Source organism: Salmo salar, chromosome 20 (assembly GCF_965601325.2).
Source record: "Salmo salar chromosome 20, fSalSal1, whole genome shotgun sequence".
Lineage (NCBI taxonomy): Eukaryota > Metazoa > Chordata > Actinopteri > Salmoniformes > Salmonidae > Salmo > Salmo salar.
Window position 1 is genome coordinate 56,100,270 of NC_138310.1, and position 13,138 is coordinate 56,113,407.

The following is a 13,138-nucleotide window of genomic DNA, read 5'->3' on the forward strand; positions in this document are numbered from 1 at the left end:
TTTAAAATAGCTTTTCGGTGAAAGCACATTTTGCAATATTCTCAGTAGATAGCCCGGCATCACAGGGCTAGCTATTTAGACACCCAGCAAGTTTAGCACTCATCAAAGTCAGATTTTCTATAAGAAATGTTTTATTACCTTTGCTGTCTTCGTCAGAATGCACTCCCAGGACTTCTACTTCAATAACAAATGTTGGTTTGGTCCAAAATAATCCATCGTTATATCCAAACAGCGGTGTTTTGTTCGTGCGTTCAAGACACTATCCGAAAGGGTAAATAAGGGTGGCGAGCATGGCGCAATTCGTGACAAAAAAAATCTAAATATTCCATTACCGTACTTCGAAGCATGTCAACTGCTGTTTAAAATCAATTTTTATGCCATTTTTCTCATAAAAAAGCGATAATATTCCGACCGGGAATCTGCGTTTTAGGTAAACAGACAAAAGAAAAGAAAGCATTCGGTCGACTCGGGCACGCGCCTAAGCCCATAGTACTCTGAGCGGCCACTTGCCAAAAGCGATAAAGTGTTTCAACCAGAGCCTGCCTCGATATCGTTCAGCTTTTTCCCGGGCTCTGAGAGCCTATGGGAGCCGTAGGAAGTGTCACGTTATTGCACAGATCCTCAGTCTTCAATAAAAAGAGCCAAGATGAAACACTACTTCTCAGACAGGCCACTTCCTGCATGAAATCTTCTCAGGTTTTGGCCTGCCATATGAGTTCTGTTATACTCACAGACACCATTCAAACAGTTTTAGAAACTTTAGGGTGTTTTCTATCCAAAGCCAATAATTATATGCATATTCTAGTTACTGGGCAGGAGTAGTAACCAGATTAAATCGGGTACGTTTTTTTATCCGGCTGTGTCAATACTGCCCCCTAGCCCTAACAGGTTAAGCCCTTTCACTCTGTGAGGAACATAGGTCACCCACGAATGATCTTCATCCAACAGGGCTGTTTTCTAAAGTTCCTTCCCAGAGTATTTCTGTCCTTCTCTTCTAGCAGAATAGAAAGACTCCTTGTATTACTGACATTTATGGTTAACATGCTGACGTGGTCAATGGGACTTTTGTCTCTACAGGTTACGGACGAATAAGAGAGGAGGATGAGGACAGCGACGATGATGGTTCAGACGATGAAATTGATGAATCGCTGGTACGTAGCTACAATGTCCTTGCAAAATACTCTCCATATTGGATAATACCTCTTCCCCCCCACCAATAACTATGTTAACTTCAACCCTAACTTGACCGTCTATCTCTGTCCAGGCGGCCCAGTTCCTGAACTCAGGCAGCGTGCGCCACCGGCTGCAGTTCTACATCGGCGACCACCTGCTGCCCTACAACATGACGGTTTACCAGGCGGTGCGGCAGTTCAGCCTGCAGGCAGAGGAGGAGAGGGAGTCAACAGACGACGAGGCCAACCCGCTCGGACGGGCCGGAATCTGGACCAAAACCCACACCATATGGTATCCCCTTTACGCTGGCTGTCCACACACACCAGTCTATAGGCTGGACTGATTAACGAACCCAACCATAGCCTAAAATTGTGTTTTTGGTCCACCAGCCACTGTGGCAGGTAGATGAGAGAATCTACCAGCCCTCAGATTTGTTTTATCAGCCAAAATATTTTTTTGCTGTAATTACATAAAACAGATGACCATGTTTCTAAAACAAGAAATGTATTAGTAAGAAGTAATGTGGTATATTGCTCAATTTCATTTTTTTACATCTTTTAATTAAAATTATCAGACAAATGTTCTGCTGCTCCTTTAAGGGCACAAGGTTACAATAGTAATGGGGCCACCCAAGTCCAGTCACATGTCTAAGATTTGGCATGTAAGGCGTCTCTTCGCTCTCAGTTGAAGCAGCAGACTCAAACTAACGTTGAAAAACAACTGAACTTGTGAACAAAACAATGTAAATAGATTATATTAGACCATCTCTTATTCCTGTGCCCAGTGCCTCCAAAAATGTATCTATCAGCACTTCACTCAGTGAGCTTAGCTCCCCTGCCAGGCAGTGTTGCTGCTTGAGGTGGGATATAGGATTCGTTTTTATTTGTGCAATAAACAGCTATGAAACAAAACAGCTACTACAGCATTTTTCTAAGTATAAGCGCATGTGCAATTGTCTATTTTTAGTCGCAAATGTAATGCTCACACTAGAGCCCTGCAAATTGACCACCCGCCAATGTGGCGGGTGAAATAGACGTTCTTACCCACCAATACCTAAATCTACCTCCATTTGGCCCTGAACATAACTGACTGATGCTTGTAGTGGGTGGCTGTTAGGATTGAGATTTCTCACACACAAACACACATCTAATAGGGGGCTGAGTTAGTGATCAAATGCAACTGACATGGCAGTGTAGTCATGTTCCACGAGATGCTTTACATAGACACCCTCTCTATCCCATCAGGTATAAGCCAGTGAGGGAGGATGAGGATGGCACTAAGGATGTGGTGGGAGGGAAGAGGGGCCGGGCACAGACTGCCCCCACCAAGACCTCGCCCCGCAATGCCAAGAAACAGGACGAGCTGTGGCACGGTAGGTACCACTACCACCACCTCTGGGCCTAGGTGGGTGTCTGTGTTGTCTACTGGCCTGGAGACTGAGAGACAAGTTCTGCTGGTTTATTTTATAGTGCAACTCTAATGTACTCCTTACAGTGGTTGGAGGGAGTGAGCTGACCTGCTTCTCCTGCTTGAAACAAGTTAACAGACCCTTCGCTAAGCCTTGCCCCCTTTGGTTACTGTTGCAACCTCGGTCAACATTGTCACAAAGCCCAACTAATCTTTCAAACCACTGGAGAAAACCCCTCACAATGATCTCAAACTGTTTTTAATCCTTAAGTCTATTTCAGAACCCGTGTGTCAATCTAAGTAATAAAAAAAAGAACAATTCAGAATCCCCATCAAAATGTCAGTTTAAGCTAGAGATGTTGTTTTTTTTCTTTGCATGGGCTGCGTCTAAATCCATCGCATCTGCCCATGTCGTCCTTCCTCGTCTGCGATGGAAGTCGGCTGTGTTATAGCAGTGCTTTTCATACGATGAGACATTCCCAAAAATTGGTCTTCTCACAAAAACGTCTGTAGTGGAAAGATGACTCACGAGGATGTTCTCTGTTTTGCTCTACGACCCGACCCCCACAAGTATTATGGACTCATCTGAAAGTAACCCATGGAAATATGGAGGTCCTTTTGCGGCAACAAAAATAAGGGGTTAAATGTGTCATGTTTTTCCTGAGCTTTCTTACTTTTTCTGCTAATTGCTCTCTAATTGTTGGCTAATGTCAACAGCAGATGAGCATTATGTTCTTTTAATATAGCCAACTTAGCTAGCTAACATGCATTTGGAGAACCAGTTATATTAACCCTATATGTAACATTGTCTTTAAACTACTAGTGAAGGGTCTGTATGCGATCAAAACACAAGGAAACCACTATCTTCAAGAAGAGATCCCAATAAACACTTTTGGCCCCCATATGGTAGCCGATCAGTGTAAACTACACTATCAGAGATTGGTGCAAAAAAATATATTTTTATTTTCTGCTCCTCCGAATGGTCTAGTACGTTGCTAGCGAGCAAACAAGGTAACCGCAGTATAATTTTGCATTCGAAAAATATTACAACAGGCTCTATATTTCATGTATCATCGTTTTTTAAATATATATCATAGCCCTCCATGGCTTCCAAGGTTTTTAAACATGAGTTTGTCCGAGGTGTTTGACTACAGTTGCTATCCATCGGTGTGTCCAAAATTCTGGGGCGGTGCTTAGTGACTGGTCAATTGACTTTTTTTTTTTTTTTTACACCATCTGAATTAATGTCACCTCAGATGACCTCTTCACACAAACCCACGGAGATGGACTGTCTAATCAATTAATCAAATGTATTTCCGAAACTTTGCTATTGCACTAACCCCCTGGCCAAGGGCTTTTATATTCTCAAATGACACCCTATTCTCTACACCGTATTTGAAAGTAGTGCGCTACATAGGAGATTTGACCATTCTTTAACCTACACTAAATCTGCCCACTCAAGTCCTTAACTCATACTATACATTTTGTCAGTTTAGCTTCAACATATCTGTGTCGTATTCATTGGCCACAAAACGGAAGAAAAGGACAAACAAGTGACTACCTGCCCTTGTCCAATAAGAAACGCTTGTTTTTGTTTTCCATTGCAAAACGTTTTGCTACCGTGTGCACGAATTATGACCCTGACTTGCTCTCTCCCAGACGGCGTGTGTCCCAGCGTGGCCAGCCCATTGGAGATGTACCTCATGTCAGAACCCCCAGAGAGCATCACCTTCGACGACCCCTCTCTGGATGTCAACCTGCTGCTGAGGGTGCTGCACTCCATTAGTAGTTACTGGTTCTACCTGTACGACGTGAGTAACCTGTCCTATCCCCTCTCCAGCCCGCAGATACTGGCACTAACTGAACATACTGGTTGAGTCCCAGAAGGCACCCTATAACCTTTTTATAGTGTGCTACTTTTGACCAGGACCAATAGGGATCTGGTCAGAAGTAGTCCACCATGTAGGGAATACGTTGCCATTTGTGACACAAGCCTGTATGTCTGCCTCCAACATATCCCACTGTCCGTGTCATGTTCTACATAATGCTAAAGATATCTTTATAGTCTTTGTGGGCTTGTAGAAGGTAAACCACAATGTACCATATGACTATAACTGTCTGCTAACTAGACAGCTGTCTTAGTGCACACAGTTGCCCAAAATAATGTTGTTTTTTTTGCATTCAAACAACCTAGCCCCTGTTTCCTTGCATCAGAGAAGGGACAGAGGCGCTGTGTTGTAGTTCCAGTAGACGGAGTTTTTTTTTTTTTCCAGAATGCTGTGTCTAAGGAGATCATCCCCACCAGTGAGTTCATCAACAGTAAGCTGACAGCCAAGGCCAACCGACAGCTGCAGGACCCTCTGGTCATCATGACCGGCAACATCCCCACCTGGCTCACAGAGCTCGGCAAGACCTGGTAACTACTTTTCAGCTCATAAACACCCACAAAAACCTGCCTTGCTTTTCCTGAATATTTGACCGAGTATTCACTAATGCAATGTCCTCAAACCGCATGTCTAGACCAGGGTTGGGGACAATTCCATTTCAATTCAGGAAGTAAACTGAGACTTCAATTCCAATTTTCTCTTCCAGGCCCAAGATTAACCCCACATAAGCAACTGAATATATATACTTACTGGCCAGTTTATTAGGTACACCACCTCTTCCACGAAAATGGATCGCGCCTACACACAGTGAGTCACGTGGCCAACTATATAAAGTAGGCATAGAGGCATTCAGTTACTGTTCGATTGAACGTTAGGTCACTTTTTTTGCCCATTCTAAGTGAGTGTGGTATGATTGTCTGTGCCAGGCGCACCGGATCAAATACCTCAGAAACCCTGCACTCCTCGGCTTTTCACGCACGACAGTGTCTAGGGTTTACCAAGAATGGTGCGACAAACAAATAAATGTCCAGTTAGTGGCTTCCTTTCGGCGAAAACCTGACAAGAGGTCGAAGGAGAATGACAAGAGTCATGCAAACTAACAGGCGGGCCACAAGTGGACCAGTAGTGGTGCACACCTTGTTAATCCTTGTCACGGACGGGCTATTGCAGCAGACGACCACACCAGGTTTCACTCCAATCAGCTAAAAACAAGAATTGGCTCCAGTGGGCACGCGATCACCAACACTGGACAATTGCGGAGTGGAAAAACAGCCTGGAACATGAGAGCAAGTTCACTTGAGTGGCCTCAGCCCAATAGAGGGTCTTTTGGATGAGATGGATCGGGCTGTTCGCATGAATGTTCCGCCTTCCATTCTACAGCAACTGCGTGATGCCATCGCATCAGGAACGTTTCTGACACCTTGTAGAATGGCACACAGAATTCCGGCTGTTCTGGAGGCAAAGAAGGGTTAGACCTGGTACTACACTGACTAAAAATATAACAATTTCAAAGTTTTTACTGAGTTACAGTTCATATAAGGAAATCGGTCAATTTAAAAAATATCATTAGGCCATAATCTATTGATTTCACATGATTGGTATTACAGAAATACATCTGTTGGTCACATATCTTTAAACAAAAATGTTTTAAAAAGAAGCTAGTTGTGTGGATCAGAAAACCAGTCAGTATCTGGTGTGACCACCAATTGCCTCATGCAGTGTGACATCTCCTTCACATAGAATTTCAGTCTGATTGTGGAATGTTGTCCCACTCCTCTTCAATGGCTGTGCGAGGTTGCTGGATATATTGTCAGGACCTGGAGTATGCCTGGTGAGTATGCAGGCCATTGAAGAACTGGGCCACTTTCATCTTCAAGGAAGTGTGTACAGATCCTTACCGACGTGGCCGTGCATTAACATGCTGAAACATGAGGTGATGGCGGCTGATGAATGGCGAGACATTGAGCCTCAGGATCTCGTTACAGTACCTCTGAATTAAAATTCCCATCGATAAAATGCAATTGATTGCTGTCCATAGCTTATGCCTGCCCGTATCAAAACCCAACCGCCACTATTCCTAATGTTGACATCGGCAAACTGCTTGCCCACACAACACCATACACGCCGTCTGCCATCTGCCCGGTACAGTTGAAACCGGGATTAATGCATGAAGCGCACTTCTCCAGTGTGCCAGGGGCCATCGAAGGTGAGCATATGCCCACTGAAGTCTGTTAAGACGCTGAACTGCAGTCAGGTCAAGATCCTGGTGAGCACACAGATGAGCTTCTCTGAAACGGTTTCTGACAGTTTGTGCAAATAATTGTTATATAAACCCACAGTTTCATCAGCTGTCTGGATGGCTGGTCTCAGACGATCTGATCCCACAGGTAAAGAATCCAAATGTGGAGGTCCTGGGCTGGTGTGGTTACACATAGTCTGCAATTGTGAGGCCGGTTGGACGTACTGCCAAATTCTTTAAAAGGACGTTGGAGGAGGCTTACGGTAGAGAAATTCTGGGAAGAGCTCTGTTGGACATTCCTCCAGTCAGCATGCCAATGATCCTTCAAAACTTGACATCTGGTGTTGTGACAACTGTGCATTTTAGTGGCCTTTTATTGTCCCCAGCACAAGGTGCACCTGTGTAATGATCATGCTGTCTAATAAGCTTCTTGATATGCCACACCTGTGAGATGGATGGATTATGTCACTAACAGGGATGTGAACAAATGTGTTAATTACATTTTTGTTGAAACGCGGGACCGACACTTAACATGATGCGTTTTATATTTTTGTTCAGTGTAAACTGTCCAGTGAGTATATAGATGCTTTGCATTTTGACCAACTATCATTGTCACTCCCTTCTCCCCAGTCCCTTCTTCTTCCCATTCGACACACGGCAGATGCTCTTCTATGTGACTGCTTTTGACCGCGACCGGGCCATGCAGCGCCTCCTCGACACCAACCCCGAGATCAACCAGTCAGATTCCCAGGACAGCCGCGTGGCGCCCCGCCTCGACAGAAAAAAGGTGTTGAATATTTTGGTTTAATGTCACCTAATCGGCTCAATGTATGCATTTCAAATGCCTTTCTGGAATGGGTTTAATAAGTGTTGCCAAGAAGAGTGGACATCCCCAATTAAAAATATCCAGCCTGCTTTTTGTACTCTACCCACTCCTGTTTGTCTTTTTACTAACTCCTCGTTTCTGCTCTTCCCCCTGTCTCTAGCGAACGATAAACCGCGAGGAGCTGCTGAAGCAGGCGGAGTCCGTGATGCAGGACCTCGGCAGCTCCAGAGCCATGCTGGAGATCCAGTATGAGAATGAGGTACAGTACACGCGTTCACACCCTCATTTCAGAGCACTGTTCAATCACCTCCATTTTGAGTTTGTCCCTCTCGTAAGGTACCACAGAACCTGGAGTTGTTTGGGGAGGTGGATTTTGAACATGACCCTCGACTTATCTAGATAGAGGCAGGAGAGCGATGGAGCTTCTATTACTTTATCCCTCTCCCTTACTCCCCCGGTCTCTGTCCTTCTGTCAGGTGGGCACAGGGCTGGGTCCCACCCTGGAGTTCTACGCCCTGGTCTCCCAGGAGCTGCAGAGGGCCGACCTCGGGCTGTGGAGGGGTGAGGAGGTCGCCCTGTCCAACCCAAAAGGTAACTTTCTACTCCAACCCTCTGGGGAATATATTTGTCTCTAAATAGCAGCTCCTAAAAACATTTTAGAAGTGATTTCTGCAACAAACAACAAAATGTAATTTGGACAGAAATAGGATTTATTTTAATTTCATTTTAGATCTACAGTTTTCCAAGATGTGCCTGGGTGGCAACTGTTAAGTCACATGCGGAGATATGGGCTCCTGAAGAGGATAGATCATTGCTGAGTAGCTTTTCTTTGAGACCCACATTGGAACAACTCTCCCTAAATGTCCTCTTCTCTACCATCTTGTTTCCTTCTCCCAGGAAGCCAAGAAGGGACCAAGTACATGTTCAGCTCCCGAGGGCTGTTTGCCGTTCCCTTTGGCAGGACAACCAAACCGGCGCACATCGCCAAAATCAAGATGAAGTTCCGCTTCCTGGGCAAGCTGATGGCCAAGGCCATAATGGACTTCAGACTGGTAAACAGTAACACTTTGTACCTCTGACCAGTGGATCAGTCTCTGTGTAGTCTCCACCGCTAATGCTTTTAGATCTTCTATTTAGTTGTTTTGGAGTGGTTTTTACACTTACATTACTTGCCTTAAGCCCAGTTTGCCAGAATAAAGTTGTGATTTGTATTTTGTTTTTTGCACTCCTACTTTAACTCCCATCTTCTACAGCCCTCCTACATGTCTCACCTTTCAAGCAGAATTGTACACTCACCTGAACCTCTCAGTAGGGAGCCCTCTGCTGGTCTAACACCTGTCTCCCTCCCAGCTGGACCTGCCCCTGGGGCTGCCCTTCTACAAGTGGATGCTGCGGCACGAGACGTCAATCAGCTCCCACGACCTGGTCAACATCGACCCGGGCGTGGCCAAATCCATCCAGCACCTGGAAGACATCATCCGCCAGAAGAAGAGGCTGGAGCAGGACCGCTCCCAAGTCAGTCCCCGATACACAACCTCCCCAGATGCAGCTAACCTCAGTCATTACAATTTGTCTTTGGTGATGAGAACTTGGGTACTCTTATGGAGGTCTTTCTCAGAGATGGGGTTCATAGTGGTAGCTATAGTAAGGCTTGATTTACACTCCACTAGACATCTGCTTAGTGGCTCTCCCCACGCACTGCTCAAAGGGCTCTGCAGTCCACACGTAAATTTAATGCGTGTCAGAATTTGCAGCTGTACTCAAGTGTCAGTGATGTTTTGCTAAGGGGAGGGCTTGGAGTGTAAAACCGTTATGGCCCCTCCCTATCAGATTGGTGATGCTCCTCCATGTTATGTTTCCCATATTAATAAAAGTCCTGTTTCCTCCGTGTGTGTCTCCTAGACGAGGGAGACCCTGCAGCAGGCTTTGGAGAGTCTCAACATGAACGGCTGCTCTGTGGAGGACCTGGGCCTGGACTTCACCCTGCCTGGTTTCCCCAACATCGAGCTGAAGAAGGGAGGCAAGGACATCCCTGTCACCATCTACAACCTGGAGGAGTACCTCAGGGTGGGTAGCACGTGCACGCGCACACATTTAGACACACACACACACAGCTCTCCACAAACCATTGTCCACCTCCTTATGGAGCTGACCGTTGGTCCCCTTCTCTCCACAGCTGGTGGTCTACTGGACAATGAACGAAGGCGTGTCCCGGCAGTTTGAATCTTTCAGGGAAGGGTTTGAGTCAGTCTTCCCCCTGCATCACTTGCAGTATTTCTACCCTGAAGAGGTGAGTACTGCTATCAATAATCCCAAAAAGCAATTATTTAGGTGTTTGGTTGCCTTCAGGATGTCATGTTGCCAACTCCTTCTGTGCTCTCCCTTCCGCCTGTAGTTGGATCAGCTGCTTTGTGGCAGCAAGTCCGAGACCTGGGACGTCAAGACCCTGATGGAGTGCTGTCGGCCCGACCACGGCTACACGCATGACAGGTGAGTTACTCCACCGACCAGAGCTCTGACCAGACCTACACTTAGTGTCATGTTTAGGACTTGTCAGAGTGCAGTGGTTTGACGTTTTGTCTGTTTCTCTCCACAGTCGTGCTGTGAGGTTCCTGTTTGACGTGCTCAGCAGTTTCGATGCAGAGCAGCAGAGACTTTTCCTGCAATTTGTTACAGGAAGCCCCAGGCTGCCTGTTGGAGGTGAGTGGTCATGGATACATACACTCACCATACACACTTGAAGATTTGTTGTGCTCCGAAGTTGAGTGGTCCCATTCTCTGATTTTGACAATTGAACAATCCCACACTTTGGGTGACATGTTTTCAGAGTGCAATGCACTTTAACTGAGGCTGTAGTCATGTCGTGCCCTCATGCACTTAGTAAAGAAATGAATGGGACACTGCTCACACTACTGGAAACCCACAAATGCACATGAAAATATCATAGACCTCAAGTACAGAGAATAGGACAAGACAGAAAACTATGTTGACTGACAAATCCAGCCATGGCAGTTTTGAGCTGATTCTGATCATGCCACCTCTTTCTCTCCAGGTTTCCGTAGTCTGAACCCGCCGCTGACCATCGTGCGGAAGACATTTGAATCGACGGAGAACCCGGACGACTTCCTGCCGTCCGTTATGACCTGCGTCAACTACCTGAAGCTGCCTGACTACTCCAGCATCGAGATCATGCGCAAGAAACTGTTGATTGCGGCCCGTGAGGGCCAGCAGTCCTTCCACCTGTCCTGATCTCGCAGTCTCTCTCCCGTTTGAAAATGCCTTCTACAGCAAACTGACGAAATCATGACTTCCTTTTTAGTTTTTCTTTTTGTAATCACCTACATCAAGGCCAAGTGTGTACAGCCTTCTTGTTAGAGAACACAGCTTGCAGAAATTAAAGAAGGACTTGAGTTATATATTTGCTGCCCCTGTCTCCTACAAAAAAGGCGTTAAATGACTCGCAGAACAAAAAAATTATCAGTTGAGTAATGTTAAAAAAAACAAGAAGGGGAAAAAACCTGAGTTACATTTTAAAATGTGTTGCTGTGTGATATTTAAAGGGATGTTTCCTCAGTGGTGAATGTCACTGTGGTGGGGAGGTCCATTGAGCAAGCTAGGTTCACTTTAGCTCCAAAGATAATTTGTACAGAAAAAAATTCCAGACTGCTCATTCTACACATTTGATAGAATAGCTCTTTGTTCTCATGTCTCCTTTCCCCTTCAGTTTGTCTGTTTTCCATTCTGTTCTCCTGTATTATATGGCCTGGCCCCAGTTTGTGTGTTGCATTTAGGTTCTGCTTCCCCTCCTTTTGTGTGTGTTTGCGTATACATTTTTTGGAAACGAGAGTTGCAGTTGGTTGACTGCGGGTAGTGATGAGAGCTTTTTTTTTATATATTTTTCCCAAGTTGAAATTGTGTTCTGGTCTACAATTACAGAGCTTCAGCTCAAACATAAGAGTTATCCAGTGTGTTGGATAAGTTAACTTTACTTTTTGCTCTCGCTTTGATAGAGTAGTAGTGTGTCTCAGATGGACGCTGAGGGAGTGCGCTCTGACAGACTCACTGGCTTAGGCCAAGCTCTGAGCCCCCCCCCCCAATCCCTATTGTAGCTGAGCGCACCCATTTGGCTGGACTCATTTTATCGTTTCACGGCGAGATAGCATTTCAAGTTCATTTATGGAATAAGAGTTTATATGCAGTTTCATGCCCGGTTTGAGGTGGGGATGTCTGCTTCACCTTTTTTTTCTTTTTTTCTTCTTGCTGTTGTTTATTTTTTTGGCTGCTGGCTTGGAACAAACCATGGTGTGCACCTGCAGTCTGTGGCCAGGGGAGGGCCCCACTCAATGCTCTCCTGGCCCAATCGTTCATGTGCTGGTTTCTAAGATCTGCAATAATTTACTGCATCAGGTTAATGTTTTTACCTGAACATAAAATAAAGTAACTGTTTGACTCATCTGTGTTCTCTTTATTTAATCCATCCTCCTGTTCTTCCTTTCATCCTTCATTCTGTGGATTTGACTGACAGAGTCTTGGAGGTGATCAATGGGGGTAGGAGTTGCTTGATTTAAAACATACCTAATTTATATGAACAGTTGATTACCACTGACCCTACCAATTCTATGTCATGGTGTAAGAGTATCACTTGAAGCGTTGATGTTTCAGTGACTGGTGGACAAAGGTGGTGTGTGTGTCTGTGTATATATATATATATAATATATATCATATATATATATATATCTCGCATTGTAAAATTTACGTTTTTGAATTGTCTTCATTATAGGTAACTTCACTTATTTTTTTTAGAACCATTAATGTTCTGAGGGACATGGAATTGGACACAACATAACTGAGATATACAGTATAATTTGGTGCTTATTTGTCCTCTTTTACACATGTACAAGTGTGTATTAATACATGTGTGAATTGGAAATGTTTTTTTGCATATCCCTACTCTTCCTGAGACACCCTCATAGAGTAGGGTCACGGCCAGGGACATGCTAGGGGACAGGCGGAGAGGTGTCTTGAATGTCGCCTCCAGAGGAATTTGTTTTCAGCAGGGTGAGTCTAACCTCTTCCCTTACGAAAAAAAGATTATAGTCAGAGTGCTGTGTAACTGCAGTACACTGTTGTATAAATAGTTAAAGTGCAGTATAACTGCAGTATGCTGCAAATACTGTGTACAAAAGTTACTGCAGTAATTTTGCAGTGTAACTGCAGTTACAGTGCAGTATAACCAGTTATTCTGCAATTACTGTGTCCAGAATACCACAGTCGACTGCAGTTACTGCACTTCTACTGCCGTTTCAAAACTGCAATCTTTTTTTTTTTTTTGAGGCTTTGGTGATACAGCAAAGAAGCATAGGATTCACTGCTGTGCTCCAGTTTCACCTGTAGCGCACACACTTACTCAATGCTGCCTTAACTTCTGCATAATTTGTTGCATAATGGAAATGAGTTAGAAATGTCTTTGCCAAGTCATATCACTAAATGGCCAATAAATGGATCCCACTGAATAAATACATGTTTTTTTTTTCTTCTCTGCAGTCCAAGTGTCCTTTGCAGTCAACTACAAAGGGAATTATTCAAGACTTAAATCAGACTCTTACA

General features: G+C 44.7%; 1 protein-coding gene across 6 annotated transcripts in view; it reads left to right on the top strand.

Annotated features, from left to right (window-relative positions):
- Nucleotides 1–11,984, top strand: part of trip12 (thyroid hormone receptor interactor 12) — a 52,554-nt gene extending 40,570 nt beyond the window's left edge. For all 6 annotated transcript variants that reach the window (XM_082966550.1, XM_014162411.3, XM_014162417.3 and 3 more), the window contains 15 exons: nt 1,078–1,151; nt 1,265–1,464; nt 2,418–2,545; nt 4,240–4,391; nt 4,854–4,996; nt 7,336–7,492; nt 7,692–7,790; nt 8,008–8,122; nt 8,429–8,583; nt 8,882–9,046; nt 9,434–9,598; nt 9,708–9,821; nt 9,927–10,021; nt 10,128–10,231; nt 10,584–11,984. In XM_082966550.1, the coding sequence (XP_082822676.1) occupies nt 1,078–1,151; nt 1,265–1,464; nt 2,418–2,545; nt 4,240–4,391; nt 4,854–4,996; nt 7,336–7,492; nt 7,692–7,790; nt 8,008–8,122; nt 8,429–8,583; nt 8,882–9,046; nt 9,434–9,598; nt 9,708–9,821; nt 9,927–10,021; nt 10,128–10,231; nt 10,584–10,780 (2,063 nt within the window). In that variant the 3' untranslated portion in view covers nt 10,781–11,984. The remainder of the gene's footprint in view (nt 1–1,077; nt 1,152–1,264; nt 1,465–2,417; nt 2,546–4,239; nt 4,392–4,853; nt 4,997–7,335; nt 7,493–7,691; nt 7,791–8,007; nt 8,123–8,428; nt 8,584–8,881; nt 9,047–9,433; nt 9,599–9,707; nt 9,822–9,926; nt 10,022–10,127; nt 10,232–10,583) is intronic.
- Nucleotides 11,985–13,138: the final 1,154 nt, after the last annotated feature.